The following is a 17,571-nucleotide window of genomic DNA, read 5'->3' as shown; positions in this document are numbered from 1 at the left end:
GTTATAGGAAGCAGGTTGGGAGTGATGATGCCAGTTTTCTGCCAGCTGCAGCCCACGTTTGTCACCGGTTGTTGGAGCTGTTTTTAGCTGCCTGCGTCCATCGGAGCTGATTACCCTGCCTCTCTGTCCCGCTTTTGGTGGGAACTGCAGGGCTTGCTGGTGGCTTAGACCCACGCTGCTGCTGGCACCTGAAGGCCTGCCGTGTCCCACGGAGCGGCGCCGGGGCTGCAGCTGCCCCCCACCCTCCTGCCGCAGGATTTCCTTGTGCGGATGCCACCTCCAAACCCAGCTGCTGAGCTCGCCAGGAGCAAAGGGAGGACTCCGAGAGTGTCCTGGAGGAGCCCCCTACCAGGTAAAACACCACCAGCCCAGGCTGTGCAGGGAAGGCAGCTGCGTTACCCTGCCAAAGAGCTGTTTGTGCCTTGAAATAACAACGCCTTTAGCAAACAAAGCGCTCGCGCTCCCACTTTATGTGTGTGCTGGAGCCCTTCCATCGCTGGCGAAAAACCCTTTGCAGGAGCAGCAGAACCTGTTTCTTCAGGGCAGATGCGAGCGTGCGTGGGCTCTGCCATCACGTCCAGCAACCAAGGCACCCGTCGGCCTCGGGCAGTGCCAGTTCCTGGAATAAAAGTTTCCTGTAAGGCTCTGCTGAGCCTGAGAAAACACTGTTTGGAGAAAGGGCCAGAAAACATTCCAGCAGAGGCAGCATGTTCTGTTCTGGCTGGCTCAGATTATTTTAAGGTCTTAATTTTTACTTTATTTTATTTCCTTGAGATGGGTTTTATCTTCTATTACAATATAAGCAAAGGCTGAAGTTACAGGCGGGGAGTTTCAGCAAATGTTTTAAAAATACATCGTATGGAAATCTAGGGGTTTTCACTCTTTAGGAATAAAATCCTAACTGGAACCGTTGGAATTTCCCACGGCACAGAGAAGCCAGATTTCCACCAGCCCTAAGAAAACTCTGGGGAAGAAAAGACTTAAAGGGGAGCTGCATTCTGCCAGTCTTCATGTTATCTTCATCTTTCAGTTGAGGAAGTTAGCAGGGGAAAATTGTTGTGTATTCTACTGGGATCTGAGGTGAAAGCGAAGGTAAAAAGGGGCAGGATGTGACTCCTGCATTGGTATGTCTGCCTTCGCACCAGGGCGGGGAAGCCCGTCAGCCAGCCTGGTTGCTTGCAGAGCTGGAGGTCTCGTGCTGCCGCTTTCAGCATCAGCAGGACCCCAGTGGCTGAAACCCTGCCGTATATCAAAAGTCAGGGCTGTAGCAACAAGCACAGGCTGCAGACAGCGTGCCCGGGGAACAAGGAGCTGCTTGGGGAGGCCACTGAGTCCGTGCTCACCCTTTGCTTTGGTGATGCTCCGGAGAGGCAGCCTGGCCTGAGCTCACCAGTTTAGCTGATGAACTTGTAATCCTAATTAACAAATCCCACCTCTTTTGGCCTAACAATCAATGCTGCTGTTGTAAGATGGCTGCCAAAAAGGAAGGGAATAGCTGCTTTTGCATTCGGGGTAAATAACGAGCTTAATGTGCATCGGGGAACTGCAAGTCGGAGGTGGGGAGAGGTTTACAAGCTCAAGGACAGTGGTACCTTGGCAGAGGCTGGCTGTCTGAGAGACACACGGGTGGGAGAGGAAGATGGAGCAGCTGACTCCTGAAAGTCCCTGCCTGAATAATTTGCCAAGGAGGCTGGAGCTGTTCTGTGTGCGCTAAGAAAAGCCGATGTCAGTAAGGCTGGGGAATTCCAGGAGCCGTCTAGCTCCCGAGCGGGTGTTATTCCCTTCCTGTCCCACTTTTCCCTCCCCATCCCGCCGTCACCCAGACAGACACGTGTGCGGGGGAGCTGAATAACAGCCGAAACCCCATCTCAGGGCTTCATAATCCTGTGTGGCTCCACAGGATGCAATAGGCAGCTGGGAGCGGGATATACTGCCGGTAATCCTTCCCCGTGCGCCCTTCCTGCTGCTGACCGCGGGAACATGAAGGCTGTTTCTCTCCGGGTCCTCTTCGTGCTGAGGGTCTTGTGCGCGGTGCCCCTGGCTGGAGGTGAGCCACAGCTCCGCGTCCCCGCCCTGCGCTCCCCAGGGGAGCAGCCAGGGTCACAAGGGAGGGGGGGAAGGTGGTGCTGGATCAGGCTGTGGGCACCGAAGGACCTTCGTGGGCTGTGGGAGATCTCGTAGCAGGATCAGGCTGGGTTTGGGAAGGGACGGGGGGAGGCTCCGGCAGCAATCCTGGCAGCAGGGAAATCGGAGCAGCTCCATGATGGCTTCTGTCATTCCTGAGGGTAGATGGGGAGCGTGTCAGATGCTCTGTATTAGAGTGTTCCGATGCTCCATATTAGAAAAGAAGTGTAATGCACATCTTTTCCCCTTTTTTCATGGGGAAATGCCATGGGGCCAGACCACAGCCCGTCCAAGGACGGATGCCTGTCCGCACAGGCTCCCGGTGCTCCCATCGCTGCGGGGCAGGGACGTGCTGTCACCTGCAGCTCCAGTGCTTGTGCAGCGTGTACGTGTGTGCACGGGTGGGAAACACACTCCTGTTCACTGGATAAAGACCTTTGGATGCTCCGGGGTGGTGCTGAGCGGGGCCGGAGGACCGGGAGGAGACGGGCACACCTCTCCCTGGGCTGGTCTCGGTTTAAGTCGCCTGTAGCATGGCTCAGTGACTGCTGCCCAAGGCAGCAATTAAGCAGGGTGGATTACCAGGCTGTCCGACAGCTTCTCAGCAGCGCAGGCAAAGCTGGAGTTCTCCCAGGACAAAGGGATGATCTATTCCCACCATGGGAAGGGAGAAGGGCAAAAAGCCCTTAAGATTTGTGCCCTGCTGCCACCAGATGGGAGGACTAAGGGCAGGTGGGGCTGGAGCTTCTTCCTCTCCTCACCCCTCCGGCAGGTTCTTCAGGGCTGGCCAGAGTAAAGTGGTCAACAGGGATGCCGGGCAGCTTACCCTGCCTCGGGAACCCGCTGCCTGCTTCAGCACTGCCAGCTCTGCTCACCCGCGGCCAAGCATCCATCTCCTCTCAAGCGATGAAGTCAGGCTGGCTCTGCAGAAAGAAAGGCTGGTGGTGCTCCCTGCTAGGGTCTCTTGAGGAGCCGTGCTGAAAAGCAGGTACCGATGGCTCCCAAGAGTGGTGCCTCCAAGGAACGGTGGTCCTGGGTGGATAAAATCTCACATCCCAGGTGTCCCCGAGGTGCCTTTGGCAAAGGCTTGGATGCAGCTTGGGGAAGCAGGGTCATGTGCCCCGCGAGGAGGGGGACCACCAGGGCTGGCTCCATGCTCCCTGCGAGACTGCTGTCTCCTTGGAAGGTGCTTTCGAAGTTCCTCCACTCTGGGAAAAACACACCAGGAGTTCAGCTTATTGCAAACCATTTGCACTGGTGCCAATAATTGGAAAAATCAGTTAACGGTTATCAGAGGAGAGAGGCCTTTGGGAGCAGTCCCTGCCCACTCCCTGCCGTGCACCTCGCTGACTGTCCACAGGGACAGATCTGGCCCTCTTATTGATGTGCCTGTTTTGGTCAACAGCGCTCCTGAAGGCATGTCCTCTGGCTAACGAGAGTTAATTGGGAAGTCGGTCAGCCCCGAGCGGGTATTCTTGGCCCTAAAGTGCCCCAGAAGACATTATTGTGGGAAGAAAGAGTTTCACTTTAACATGACAGAGACGTAGAGATTGAAATGTGGTTCTGTAGAGGGGCGACAGGAGTGTTTGCTTGGCATTTCTGTGCAACCGTGGGTTTCCCCAGTAAATGGATCAAAAGAGCTGAGGGGGCTCCTGTAGCGATGCTCATTCTTGCACCCGATGGCTGGATCATTCCCAACTGAACTGTATCAAATTCACCGAATTCATTTGGGAATCTGAGACAACATTTTGCAGAGACTGCCTGATTTAAACCAGACTCCAGCTCCTTTCTTCACAGGGGGCCTCAGATAAATCAGGGCTTGTTTTTCTAAGTCTCGTCCCCTGCGACGTCAGAAACAAATTGCCGGGCTGTGTTGTGCTACCTCCTCTCGCTCGGCAAACGCCTGCTGTCAGAGGCTGGGGGTAGGTGCCGGAATGAAGGGTCCCCAGTGGTGTGACTGGCCTTGCCCCTTGAAGGGGTCAAGTGGGGTTTTATTCTTACGCTTTGCAAAATGAAAACCGTATTTTCAGGTGGAGATGGAAAAGAGAGGTTTGATGAGAAACTGTGCTGTGAAGCTGGGCTGCTGAGATCTCAACAGGAGCAATGTATCATTCACCGAAAGGTTCTTTCTCTGCACCCTTTCTCTGAGTCCAGGCGGCATCCAGAGACCACGTACCAGCAAGCGGAGGGGCAGGATGCTCGCCAGGAGGGGAGCTCCCGCGGGAGGAGGGGGTTGGCTGATCCAGACAAGGAGAGGACAAGCATCCTGCCCTCCGCGTCGCCTGTGCCAAGAGCCCGTTTGGTGACGGTTGCGGCTGGTCTTTTGGGGATGAGGAACTGCGTCTTCTGGGCACAGTGCTGAGAGCAGGCCTCCTGTGACCCGAAGGGGAGAGGACCTGCGCGTCCAGGTGCTTCCACCTCCCGCTGGTGCTCGCACGTCCTATAAGGCAAGCTGCAACCCGGTCCCAAGAGCCCTGCAATTTTCACAGGGCTTTTTTTTGCAGTTTTCGGGGTATCTTATCATCTATTTGGGTGATACAAATGATCGTGGCCCTGACGAGATTTGTCTTCATCTCACTTTAGCAGGGACTGGAAACTTTCATGGCAACCTTTGGACTCCTTCTCCCCAGAGAGGGGGGGAAAAGAAACAGTACCATTTTTTTAATAGTACCTAATGAAAAACCCAGCATTTAATATGTTTAAATCTTTATTTCAGGGCAACCCAAAGCACCTCTGAAGTGTTCAACAGAGTGCAGGTCTTTTACAGCTGGGATAGAGGCGAAGCAGATAAGGAGCTACCGCAGGACCGAGCCCCGGTGCCCCAAACGCGCCATCATGTAAGCCCTGCCCCCCCGCCTGCCTCCCCTGCCACCAGCCCGCCAGCATCGCCTGGGCATTAGCCTGGCAGCAAACGCCCTTGCTTCTGAGCAAGGGGAAATCTGGAAACAGAGCCAACACTGGTATTTATTTGAAGGGTGGGTGGGTTTGGGGTTTTCTTTTTTTATTTAAAGGCCCACAGCCTCCAAGTGAGACTGGGGGCTCACACACAGAGTGAGGCAGGGACTGGGACTGGGACTGGGACTGGGACTGGGACTGGGACTGACAGACAGACTTGTTGGCAGAACGGGGCAGGGGAAGCACGCAGGGCGAGAGCTCACATGTTTCTGTGAAAGCAGGCATTTTCTCTGGAGACAGATTCAGACTTGTGAGCTTGTCTGGAGATGAGAAAAGCTACATTTTTTTTTTTTTTTTCCCCAGGGTAATTGTTGTTTTCAACTTACCCTGAAGATGAGGCACCATTGAGACCACCTTACTGCAGCCCAGGAGGTTGCTCCAAAGTGAACCTACTGGGCTGACCTTGGAGAGCCTCATCTCACTCAGTAAATCCGAGGGGTTTGCTTTCACATACGCTTGCCCCCGGGCAGCTGGGGCTCGCAGAGGTTCCTGCTCTGAGCGCTGGAGGCAAACACCGTGTCCAAATATCAGGACAATGGTTTCGAAAGAGAAAAACTTCTTAGGGGGAAACCCTCCACCCATGAGTCACATTCAGCTGCTCCTAATTCCGTCAGATCTCAGAGGCACCTGCCCTTCCTGAAATAAATAATGCATCCAACGCAGTGGTGTTTACTGTGGGCTTGAGAGAGTCAGTGTTGCTGTCTGCGTGCCCTCCCTATCATGCTGGGCATCTAAAACAGTGTTTTCTTTATCCGGTAAGCGATCCCTTTTTATTTTCAGATTTATTACTCTGAAGTCAAAGGAGATTTGTGCCGATCCAGAAGCAGAATGGGTGAAGAAGATTGTATGGAAACTGGATCAGAAAAAGGCCGCAGCCTCCTCACTTCCACGTGATGGCACATTGGCAGTGGCACCAGAAGAGCCCGGTGTTTCTCAGAAACACATCGGTCTTCGAGTAACAGCTCCATCTCAAGCCTCTGCTCCAACTAATTTCTTCCAAGAGACTGGCAGAATACTTTTGGAGAGACTACATGTTCCTGCTGCCAGGATGGAGGCATCCAGCAAGTCCCCGCCAGCCAGGCAGCACACCAGCCATCTCCCTGCGGGATCGTCCCCTGGGACATGGGAAGTTGCTGCCCACTCTGAAGTCACTCCGGAGGCAAACAGAGATTCCTTAAAATCTTCTGCACCTTCAACAACTTTTGCAGCAGGTATGGTCTCCAGCCAGCCCACCCCATATCCCACAGCTCCCGTGCATGGCTTTGACAACGCCATGAGATCTACAGAAGAACCTGTAGGACATACTGCAAATGCTGTGGCTGATGTCCGAGACACGACTTCTCCCAGCTCAAGTTCAGACCCTGTAGCTGTTCCTAAAGGATCAGACCATCCTGCACTTTCTACAAATGAATCCCTGGACCGTACAAGTGTAAGAGCCAACGCACCAGACACTGCTTCTGGCAGTTTTAATTCAGATCTCCCCTCCATCCTGGACAGCCCAGAGATTGCCACAGTCCCAGCCACATCAGTTCCACCAGAGACTACTTCAATTTCTACTGTAAACTCCACAACTGCCATAGACAAAGGTCCTTCTGTCCATACCAACAAGGATGTCAGTTCCTCTCCAGATGCTTTTGGTACTACAACATTTGATTATTCATCACCCGTAGGAAAGCAAGAACCTTCAGATATGTTAGTTTTTAGTAGTCAAGCTTTCCCAGGCCAAGCCAGAGCGCAGATGACTACAGAAAGGCCAAACGATCTGCCTCTTACCGGCTTCTTGTCAAGATCTCAAACGCACTTTGCCATCCCAGTTTCCGTGGTAGGTGGTCTGATGGCTTGCAGTGTTGCTGTTGTATGGCTGTATCTAAAATTTGGAGTCAAAACAGAAGAAATGTCAAAAGAAGTAGTACAGGGCTTGCTCTACCAGAAGGAGGGACATCAAAACAATGTCTAGGCAATGGAAGTAATCTGAATGCTTTATGGTGTGGACAATTTTGTGTGGTGCTGCAGGAATTTGTGCTGATCTGGTGACCAGGAGGAAGCAAGTCAGGGAATAAAAATACCAGAGAAAACTGACTTTTTTTTTTTTTGGAGCTGAATGTCCAAAATATATCTAATTCATCATTGATCACTGGTGGTATTTTGGAAATAGATGTTTTTTTTTCTTCTGGCACTGTTACATATAAAGGCTGTTGCTGTTCTAGAGCTGCCTGGTGGCTCTTCGCAAGGTGGTGGGCAGAGGTGAATTTCCAAATTGCTGTTGGGAATTTTTCTGCATTTCATCATGGCCCAGCCGAGAAGCCACCCGCTCAGCCATGCTGCTGGGCTCAGGCTCAGTCACCTTAAGCAATCTTGACACCAAAACCACACAATTTGCGCTTAACAAACTCTCTGCTGCTTCTTTCTTTGCGGTTCAGGTCGCCGCTCTGTCGGAGCAAGACTGATGCTGGTGGTCAGCTGGGTGCTGGTTCTCCTTGGGCTGCTCAAATACCCCATTTACTCTTGCTGGAGACTCGAGGGGTAGTCTGGCTTTTCAGACAAAGGTAACAAAAACTGCATCTGATTAGGGGCCTGAAGGTCAGTGCTATAGATTTCACGTTCAGAGGAGCTGGCAACGCGCAATCTATCTTCTCTTTGAAATCAGGGCATCTTTCTCCCCAACGGCTATGGGCATTTCTTCTTGCAGATTTAGTCTGAGACCTGGTTCTTGGTAAATCAGCTGCACTAAAACTCTTCTGCCAGCTGAGGCTCCCTGTGTCCAGCCGCATCCAACGCCAGGGCAGGGTAATGCGGATGAGCCTTTGCAAATGGGAGAGAACAAGAAGTCACCTAACAGCTTTGCTTCTCCTGTGACAATACTGGAGGGCTTTTGCTGTTCTCTGAGAGCACAAAACCCAGGAGATACTCTTCCGGAGGAGCTAAATGCAATTCTGGATTTAGTAATACAGGAATTACTCCATCACAGCAGATGTACCATCCTTCTGGTCCCATATTCTCCCTAGAAATAAGCACGTTTGCTGATCCACAATAGAACACAAAATGCCTGTTCATGGTCCTACACTTCAGCTGCATTTTAGTTTTCCTTTTTTTGGATAGCACTGGTCACCAGGCTGTTAAAGCACTGTAACAGCACCAGGCTTTTTATTAAACCCAAATTGGTTTTTATTTTTACACATCTAGACGTTGCTGTTTGTAAGCCTTCTATTTTATTTGTGGTCAGTTCCTGAAGGCCCTTATTAGACATTGACTCTGGTATTAATTTTGCTGGAGCGTGCAAAGGTCTTTGTGTTACAATGCTTTGTAGGTAGAGATACGTATCAAGGGTCAGATCCTTCTCTAACCAATGTCAGTGGATCAGATCCCAAAGTATAAATATGCATGTAGAAAAAAGAAAGCAAAAACACATGATAAGGAAGATAATCAAAGCAAAAATGATGGGCCAGCTGTAAAGCAGAGCTAGAGCAAGGTGACCCGTTAGATCCATCAGGTTGCACCTTCAGGGCATCCAGCCAGCCCTGGAGATGGAGAGGACAGACTGCAACGGGGTTTGTTTTCTGCCGTCATTCAGTCCCTTATTTCTGCATTTTGTGGACTTGAGAGAGGGGAGCCAGGGGTTCATCTCAGGCTTGGCGAGTACAGAATGCAATCAGATTCGTTGTAATTAGGAATTTGGGGTGAAACCCCTCCCTGCGCAGCAGCACTCCCATGCAGCCCAGCCATGTAACGCTGACTGGGGTTGATTTACCTGGAGGGTAAATCGGGGGCTGTCGGCATTTCCTCCCAATCCACCCGACTCACGCGCGGCTGGGGTTCATGATCTCCCAGTTCGTGAGGCAGCGTACTATGGCATTATTTTTATATGAAACACTAGAAATGTTATTTTTGTAGCCATTTGAATGTATGTAATGTCCGGTCCTTGCCGCTGGGCATCGCGGGGTTGAGATCTTTCTGCGAACATCAGAAAACACTGTGCCTTGTCCATGTTCTCGCTGGTCTTGGATGGTTTGTGCACGTCTGTGGGCGCCGGGTCGCTCTCCAGGCACTACAGCACACGGAGCGGATGCTTGTCTTGTCTGGCTACGGGTGAAGTCCTCAGCTTGGAGCGATGCTGGGGAGATGAATGTGCACCAGGCAGAGCTGATCGCTTCGAGTCCCACCATGGTATTTATAAGGACACCGGTTTCAGCTCCGTGGCTGGCTCCCACCGTGGTCACGCTGGCACTCGTCAGAGGGAGCTGCTTCTCCAGCCTGGCTCCATCCTTGTGCTTCCCTTGTTCCCCTCTCCTGTTTCCAGGCTGTCAGCAGGCAGGGCGCTGGCACCTCTCATGGGGGACAGTTAAAACCCAGGGCAGGGGGGACACACCGCTTCTCCTCCTTGCTTTACCCTGTGCGGTGGGCAGTCTGGGAGGGCACAAGGTGACTGCCGGTGCAGAAGGACAGAGCCTGTGGGTGTCACCGGTTCCTGGGGCTTAAAATGGCATTTGCCGTAGAGCTCAGTGACTCTGATTCATTTCTGTATCGTGTCTATATGAGTATGTGTGCGAGATATACATTCTGTACCTGGTTTTTTAAAAGTAAAACTAATAAAGTTAAAAACTCTTATCCTCAGGGGATTCAGCCCAGGGCTGGGTGACCAAGCCTGGTCCCTGCAGAGGTGCGGAGATGAACCCAGAAGTTTAAACACTGGGGCTGGGGCGGGGGGGAATCCCAGCATTGCTGATACTGCTGGGCTATTTCTCCACCTCTTCATTGTTCAAGTAAGTGCTTCGGTCTTGCCAAAAATTTGCAGGGAATATATTTTCTCACAGGGAATCTCATTTCCCATCCTGCTAAGGTAACACTGAAAACACAGCTGGGTTTTTGCTTTGCTTAAGGAAAGCTATGCCCAAACAGCAACCTACAGAAAACAAATGTTACGCTCCAAGTCCGTTCTGTACGGGGTCAAGAAGCCAAGGGCTGAGCTAGGACCTCTCCCACCCCAGCCAAGGCTTGGGCTTCCCGCAACAGGAGTCGGTGCCCAGGGACTTGCCTGAAGGGGGGAGCTGGAAGGAGCAAGATGGTGAGGGCTGAGCATCCCTCCTGCATCCCAGTCCCGCCCCGTGCCCCAGCACCGCTGGTGTGTTGGGAAAGATCCTGAGGTCCATGAAAACTCCCCCCAGATGAATCACCAAGCCAAAAAGGTCGTTTTGGGGATAAGAAGCTCTGTGGAAAGAAAAACACTTTTTTTTCTTTCCTTTTTTTCCTCTCTGTTATGGGGAGAGAGTGGGCGAGGGAGGGGGAAGTTGTGTAAACAAATCAGCCCCGACAGTGATGAATCATTTCCAACATGCAGAGCCAGCGCCGGCACGGGGCCGTTCGGGGGCTGTGACTCCGAGGAAGCTTTCAGATGCCGGGTCCCTTGGCTGGCTTTGCCGCTGCCCTTTCACTTCTCTATGTCTGCCAGTGCAGGGAAAGCCCTCGTGCGAAGGATGGCAAACCGTGCACCTTTCCCTGCTCCTCCTGGAGGTCCATGGGCTGCCTCAGGTGTAGCGTCTGGCCCAGGAGGTAACTAAGGCCAAGTCTGTCAGATGGGACAAGTGCTTCCGCCTCGCGGCTCCCCCCCAGCCCACAGGAGACATGGTCACGGTGTGTCCTTCTGGTCCCCTGCTGCCCCCACCTGTGGTTTCCAGCTCCACATCAGTTCAAACCCTCCCCACCACTTTGTCAGCCAGCTGTTTTGATTGACCTTATGAGAACAAGGAGTCACTGGGATGCCACAGGCTCACCTCCATGCCTTCACATCCCCACAGCATCCATCAGAAGGCACGGTAGCAGGTCTTGAGGGCACTAATTGGCCTTAATCACCCTGACCAGCCTCACCTGTGCATGGACCTTCCCACTCCCCCCACCCCACCCCACCCTCCGGCCCGAGGCACAGGAGTGCCATTTTAAACTCAGGCTTGAGCCGCTAGTCCCTGCTTTGGCTGTGTTGTAAGAGTGCTGGTCTGATGTCCTGGCTCTTGGATAGACCTTGGGCCTGTGCTGTAGGTATCTTGTCTCCTGGATGGATGGATCCTTTTGGTCTTGTAGCCCTGTCCCCATCTCCTCCTGAAGGGACACCCCTCCCTAACCCTCCCAAATGTATCCTGGATCTGGTTCCTTGCTTTGATGTATCTGAGACCCCTGATGGACCTCGTTACCAGTGCCTGGCTCTGCAACTCACCCCCTCAGCTGAGACCTTGTGGGACCTCACCCCACTGGTGAGGACACTGCCTGTGCTGGGGTCACCCACGGCTCATGGCTTGTCCCCGCTCGCTACTGTTTGGGCCTGGCAGCAAGACACCTCTGCCATCGTCTGCTCCAAGCCCTGACTCCTCACCAGGGTGGCCTGTGAGGGACACGGCTATTCCTGTGAAGCAGAGACCCTGCACCCTCCATCCTGTTGGTTTGAGACTTGCACTGTGAGTTATGAAACGTCTGTCCCTGCTCGATCTGGTGGTTTTTCTCTGAAATGTCGCGTAAGCACGCTTGTGCCGAGGGCAGCCTCTGGTCAAGCTAACGTCCCCCAGCTTCGTAACGCCTGCTCAGCAGAATGCGGGATGTGCCCTCAGCTGCCTTGGCTCTCTGGTTGCACACCCGTGGTTCTGCTGTGTGGCTGTGGTTCTTCCACGCTCTGCCTTTGCCTAATCTCCGTTTTTGTGAGGACTGGCCCTGCTCACATCACTGCAAGGGCTGCTCTTATCGCTGAGGTCCCCCTTGGGTAAACACAGAGGTTGTCAGGACTCTCCAGGGTCGTACTTCTTCAGTGACCATCCCTGGTGATGGAAGAAGCTTCTGTTTCTGAAGCAGCCTTGAATTCTGCCAGGTCAGCTACAAGGCAACAATGCAAATCATTTCAAAAAAATAATAGAGAGAAGTGAGAGGAACCCTCCAAGGAGGGAAGTGATGTCAGCTTGCCAGCTCAGACCATAGTCGGCACAAATACTTTTTTATGATGATATCTGGGGACCTTAATGTATCTTTCTCATCATGTTCTTTCAACTGAATTTATTTGTACGTTTGCTGAGTTTTATCCTAATCAAAAACTAAGGGACAAGTCAATTCGTAACTCCAAGGAGGCAGTAGAACAAGTTATCAAGACTAATTCTGTTCTGAATTAAATCACTAAAAATTAGGCTGAAATGGCTTCTGTGTCCTATTCTTTTTTTGTTATCACAGCTTTGCTTTAAAAGCTGAGCTGAAGCAGCCCTCCACTGCTGTCTTTAACTCTATGAGCTCAAAAATGGTCAGGGTTGAAAAAAGGAGGCTGCAGTCCTCCCCAGGCATCATTTCCCCTGATTGCTACCTGACACATAAGCCCTTCCAGTGCAGAGTCTCCCTTGGGAGCAACGGCTCCTTCTGACACCCCAGATCCATCCTTCACTTATCCTTGAGGCAGTTGACCAACCTCACTGGAGAAAAATTGGAAAAAAAAAAAAAAAAAAAAAAAATCTCCTTTTCAGTGCATTTGAGAAAATTGGCATCACATACTTTTTTTTTCCCCTCTTAGCGAAGTGGATGTTTCCAGTTTCTGGTCCAGGTGCATCCAGCCCTGCCCCTCTGCTTGGCCATCGTGGTGAGGGTTCCCTTGCACCGGTGGGTGAGCTTGCCCAGTGACTCCGTGCAGATAAGCCTGGGGAAGGGCTCCTGGACCACGACCTTCCTGCAGCCTCCATCTCTCACGATGCCGTGCAGGACTTACCGCACAGAATGCAGCTTGGATCACCAGCTTCCAGTACTTGGTGATCCCCAGTGTCCAGCTGTAGGAAGCAGGCTTTGGAAGAGACTCGTGTTTTCCTCTTTTTAAAGTGTCTTTCCAGGCTGTAGGACCTGGCACGGTCGTACCTGGAGTCGCAGAGTGAGCGCTGACTCTGGGAAGGAATGAGCGCATCGCCTTTGGTTTGTGATCGTATCCTGGGTCAGCCAGAGCTTCGAAAGGGAGATGGGGAGATCCTTGAATGAGCACCCCAAAGAAATGTGGAGGGCCTTTACACACAGAAAGCTGAGGTTTTAGTAGAAGAAAAACTTGAATGTTTCATATTGTAAATGGAGGAGACTCAAAGGGACTGGGTAGAACAGAAGATAATAGGGAAAAGCTTATTCCTAACTCTCCCACCACCTCCTTGGGGACAGGTTTCAGGCACTTGGCGATGCCCAGGTGATGCTCAGCTGCCTTTGCCACACAGAGCCTGTGCCCCCCCGAGCAGCACCGTGGCTGTGTGGCTCTTTTGCAGCCCAGCTGGGTGTGCTCGTTTATCTGCTCAGACCCCATTTCTAAGCGTGGGGCTTGTTCTGCCCAGCTCCTTCCTCCCCACCCTGACGCTGTTGCTGGCAAAGGCTGCACCTGAGGTGTCCCCCAGGCCTCTCTCCTCCTCTTGCAGAATCAAGAGGATGGTCTTTAACTTTTATGTAAAGAAGCAAATTCTTCAGAGCCCATTCAAATGAAAATGGAACTTGGGCCAGCAGTGGGGCTTTCCAGCACTCATCAGTTAATGACTGCACATCAGCCTTTCTCTTCGCAAAAAGTAAAAGAATAAATATCAAAGGGTCTCCAGAGAGTCACAAATTGTCTGACTACGATAACAATGGCTTGGAAACCTGAGAAAGGGGAAGCAGAGCATCACAGGCCAGACCTTCTGCCAGACAAGGAAGCACAACTCTGCAGAACCAGACTCCCCGCTAGTATTTTTACTTCTCAAGGCCTTCATCCAGAGCAGTCTCTTCCCTCTTCCCTGATCCTGGCTGCTGGGTGCCACTGTGTTTGTCCAGCCCCCAGCACTATGTGCTATCCTGGCCGCCGTGTGCTGCCCTGGCCGCCCACCCAAAGCACCCCCCCATAGCTGAGGAGTGGTTGGGTGAAGCCCCAGGTCATGAGGAGATATGTCATGGGCTTACAGCAAGACCATGCCTATCCATCCCCAAAATCCTCCAAGGGTCCAGCCCTTGGATGGTGGCCTTGCCCAAGGCTCTGCGTTCCCTTGGTCCACGGCTGCAGGGGAGCCTGCGTTCCCCCAGCTTGTGAGGGCATCTGCCATGGGTATGACAGCATCATGCCACCTGTGCTTGGTGGCCCTGCTCTTCTGCACATCACAGGCAAGACAGAAATGCATCGGGAGCAGCAATCTGGCCCAAGTCCCCAGCTCAGTGTTGCCAGTTTGGTTGCAGATCACAGAGAGTCGTGGTCTCCAAAAGGCTGCCTGCTGGGACGGTCTCCGTAGGATGGGAGGCTACTCTGGTCCTGGCAGCCATGGCCCAGGATTGGGGAGAGGATCCTGGAGAGGCATACGCATCTGCAAGAAGGGAGCCTGGGGCAGGGCAGTGGTGAGGAGGTGGCCTAAAAGGGAAAGGGAGCACCCGCAAAGCTGTAGGAGAAAGGAAAGATGCTTTCGGGGATTAGTAGGAGGGCACGAGGAGTTTATTACAGCCCAGGGAGACATGGAGTCGCTGGGATGAGCACACGTGGGAAGGAACAGCACTGTCCTTAGGGGTTGTGGGTCTGTTTAGAAATGCTTTGGTTTTAGTCCTTTGGCAGCTGTGGCCTCATGCCAGCTCCTCCTGGGCTAAGTCATGCTTTTGGGACATGGGGACTCCATCTCTCCAGAGGAGCTGAGCCCAAGCACAGCAGCTACGGAGGTCTGAGTATGTATTTTAATAATTTCTGCCAGGTTGGGAAGAGCCTCAGCGTACCCCGCCTGGGCTCCTTGAGCCTTCAGCAGCAGGAGATGTGCCTCCTACTGTGGCTGGAGTTGAGGAGACCTGGGCATGACCAGGTCTGTTCTCAGCACGGGGTGGTTTCCCCCCAGGTTTTTTTAAAAGTTTTTTTTTAAATCCCCACCCAGGGATGACGCAGTCTCGGACACAATGTCCTGCTCCAAAGGGGTGGAGGGTGGCTGGGGGTGGCGGTGTCAAGAAGGGCTTGAGGTGGCCCCTTGGGTAGCTCACAGTGGATGCGGGGGGACCGTGGTGCACCAGGAATCTGCATGGGACCCTGCTGCTCCATGCATCCACTTACAGCCTGGGAAAAAAAAGAGGGAATGGGGAAATTGGCTTCAGAGCAGGGACTGTGGCAAGGACCTGCAGAAGGGTCTGGTGGTCTGAGGGGCTGGATGAGGAAAAGGGAGCTGAGCCCAGTGGGGAGAAGCTGTTCCCAGACTAACCCAGAGAGGCTGACCCCCTTTCTGCAGGTCCCTGCAGGATCTGGGAGGCTTCAAGGCTGTGAAGGGAGGAAGATGTTGGAGAAACACCCAAGAACTTTGAATACCAATTTTTCCTTCCACTTCCCTCAGCCTGATTCAGCCTCCTGCCCCGACCCTCTCTGTGGGTTTGGGAGCCCCTGAGCTGATGCCTCCGCAGAGGAGGATTTCACTTCCCTTGTGAGCCCTGCGGCTTTCCCACAAACCCGTCCTGATGAACACAGAAGTTGCCGACGTCTGTTCAGTCTTTCTAGGTATCGTCTCGGTCAGTAACTCTGAAGATCCCACGTGACATGGAAAGCCCCTCAGCCACAGAAAACATACAGGGCTTTTGCTATAATTTCGTCGAAATTCTCTGGAAAAGGGCTAATGTGGGGAGGGGGTGGAGAGGATAAATTGCAGTACCTCCTTGCCTGAGCTCACAGTTGAGCTCCTCCGAAGAGGCAGAGCAACACCCTGTGAGGAAGAGCCTTCACGCAACCACGATGCTTGGCGCAAGGACGGTCCTGGTGCTGGCGATGCTCCTCACCCTCTCCCCACACTGCGATGCAGGTAAGGCACCTTGCAGGTCACCACTGCAGGTTGGGGCTCAGGGTCGTCCCATTGGGGAAGGGGTCAGGCAAGAAACCCTGGCATGGAGCAGGGACGGTGCTGCTGGCAGAAGAAACAACCCCAGGTTGGGACAGCACTGCACGTCCGGGGGGTGCAGGGAAGGATGGAGATGACTCCCAGGGCCGGGTGGCTTTGGCAAAACCAGCTGTGGGGCTGCTGGCGCTGGAGGATAACCTGGAGCATCCTCCTGCCCCGGGAAGGAAGGACGGCACCTGGTGGTCCTCATGGCAGCAGCTGCAGAACTTGGGGGATGTTGCGTGCATCAGCCTTGTCATGGGGGAAGCTCTTAAAGACTGCTTTCCAAAGCCAGTATTCAGCATCTCTCTTTGTCTTCTCCAGCCCCTTACACACCGTTCGAGTGCTGCTTCAGTTACGTGAAGTCCCCTATCTGGCAAGCTAACCTGAAGGATTTCTACACAACTCCCAAGGAGTGTTTTTCCCCAGCAATTGTGTAAGTCCTGGTAATTTCCCCACTGCTGTGCTGTCTCCTGGGCCACCACAGGTTCAGTTCATCTATCCCATCTGGGGACAGGTCCTCCATGGGTGGCTGTCTTCCAGCATGAAGAGGGGAAGACATGAGTGTCTGGCCACTTCTACAGGGCAGAGTTAAGGGCACAAGTCCATCGCACCTCCTGAAGGCTCTGTGCAAGCTCTAGAGACACTGGGCTGCAGGATGAGCTGCTTGTAGGACACCAAATACCCAGGGGCAGCATGCAGGGCCAAAGGGAAAGGAGAAGGAGAGCAGGGAAGGGAGGATGGCATGGACATGAGTGAGATTATAGCTGTTGTTTCTCACCAAGCTTCACCTTTCATCTCGGCAGGTTTGAGACCAGGAATGGGACCAAGGTCTGTGCAAACCCAAAGGTGACTTGGGTGAAGAAAGCAGTTGAGAAGCTTCAAAAAAGGAAGAGACTTCAAGACCCGTGATGTAGAGCAGGTGCCCTGCTTCAGGCTACCCAGCATCCTGGTGGGAAGGAAGGTTTATAGTCGTCCTGCTGGAAAGGGCTGTGGAGGTCCCCACTGCCGAGGGATGGCACTGACTCCCCAGAGCCCTGTGCCGGACTGACCAGCCAGACACCAACTCCTGGGGTGCTGCTGCTGGCCCCGCCAGCACTCACCTCCTGAGCACAGCTACAAAATAAAGGTTTCTTTCATGTGGTATTGAAGACTGATGGCCTTTCTTCTCCCAGCCCCAGCAACTGTGCTGCTGCCAGCTGGTGGAGGCACGGAGCCGGCCAAGAGGCTGGGGTGGGATGAGGGCTCTTCCCACTACCTCCCAAAACCTCATGGGTCTCACTGGGGCAGGCAGGGAGGGAGATGGGAGCCTGCTGCATGGATGCTCTGGGCATTTGGGTACTCACTTCAGTGGGACCCAAAAGGGGCTGAAGACTCCTCTGAGGGCTTTTAGGTGCAAAACTGCCATCAGCTTGTCCCTTGCATTGCCCTGTGCATGCCATGCACGAGCACAGCCCGGCTGCTACATCTTCCCTGGGACTTTGGTGTGTATCTACCTGAGCTGTGCTGCAGAGGAAGGATTTCTCTGCAGAGCTCCCTGGGTGGGTAGAACTGACAGGGGATGCTGAAGCATGGTCCCTTGAAGACAAGGGATTCACCCACATACAGCTGTGGAAATGCCCTCTATGCCAGGGGTGCCACGGGGAGCTCA

At 53.1% G+C, this 17,571-nt stretch overlaps 2 protein-coding genes across 2 annotated transcripts; both read left to right on the top strand.

The window, feature by feature from the left end:
* The first annotated feature begins 1,980 nt into the window (after positions 1-1,980).
* Positions 1,981-7,036, top strand: LOC104157271 (fractalkine-like). The gene is made up of 3 exons (XM_009694554.1): positions 1,981-2,047; positions 4,841-4,961; positions 5,860-7,036. Exons 1-3 carry the CDS (start codon positions 1,981-1,983, stop codon positions 7,034-7,036), a joined length of 1,365 nt encoding a protein of 454 aa, XP_009692856.1.
* An 8,742-nt stretch (positions 7,037-15,778) lies between these two features.
* On the top strand, positions 15,779-16,832 carry LOC104157270 (C-C motif chemokine 5-like). The gene is made up of 3 exons (XM_009694553.1): positions 15,779-15,845; positions 16,245-16,356; positions 16,727-16,832. The coding sequence occupies exons 1-3, from the start codon at positions 15,779-15,781 to the stop codon at positions 16,830-16,832; spliced, it is 285 nt and encodes a 94-aa protein (XP_009692855.1).
* The last annotated feature ends 739 nt before the right edge of the window (positions 16,833-17,571 follow it).

Source organism: Cariama cristata, unplaced genomic scaffold, assembly GCF_000690535.1.
Source record: "Cariama cristata isolate BGI_N322 unplaced genomic scaffold, ASM69053v1 scaffold6762, whole genome shotgun sequence".
Taxonomy (NCBI): domain Eukaryota; kingdom Metazoa; phylum Chordata; class Aves; order Cariamiformes; family Cariamidae; genus Cariama; species Cariama cristata.
The sequence above is the reverse complement of the archived record's forward strand: the minus strand, read 5'-3'. Positions and strand labels throughout refer to the sequence as shown.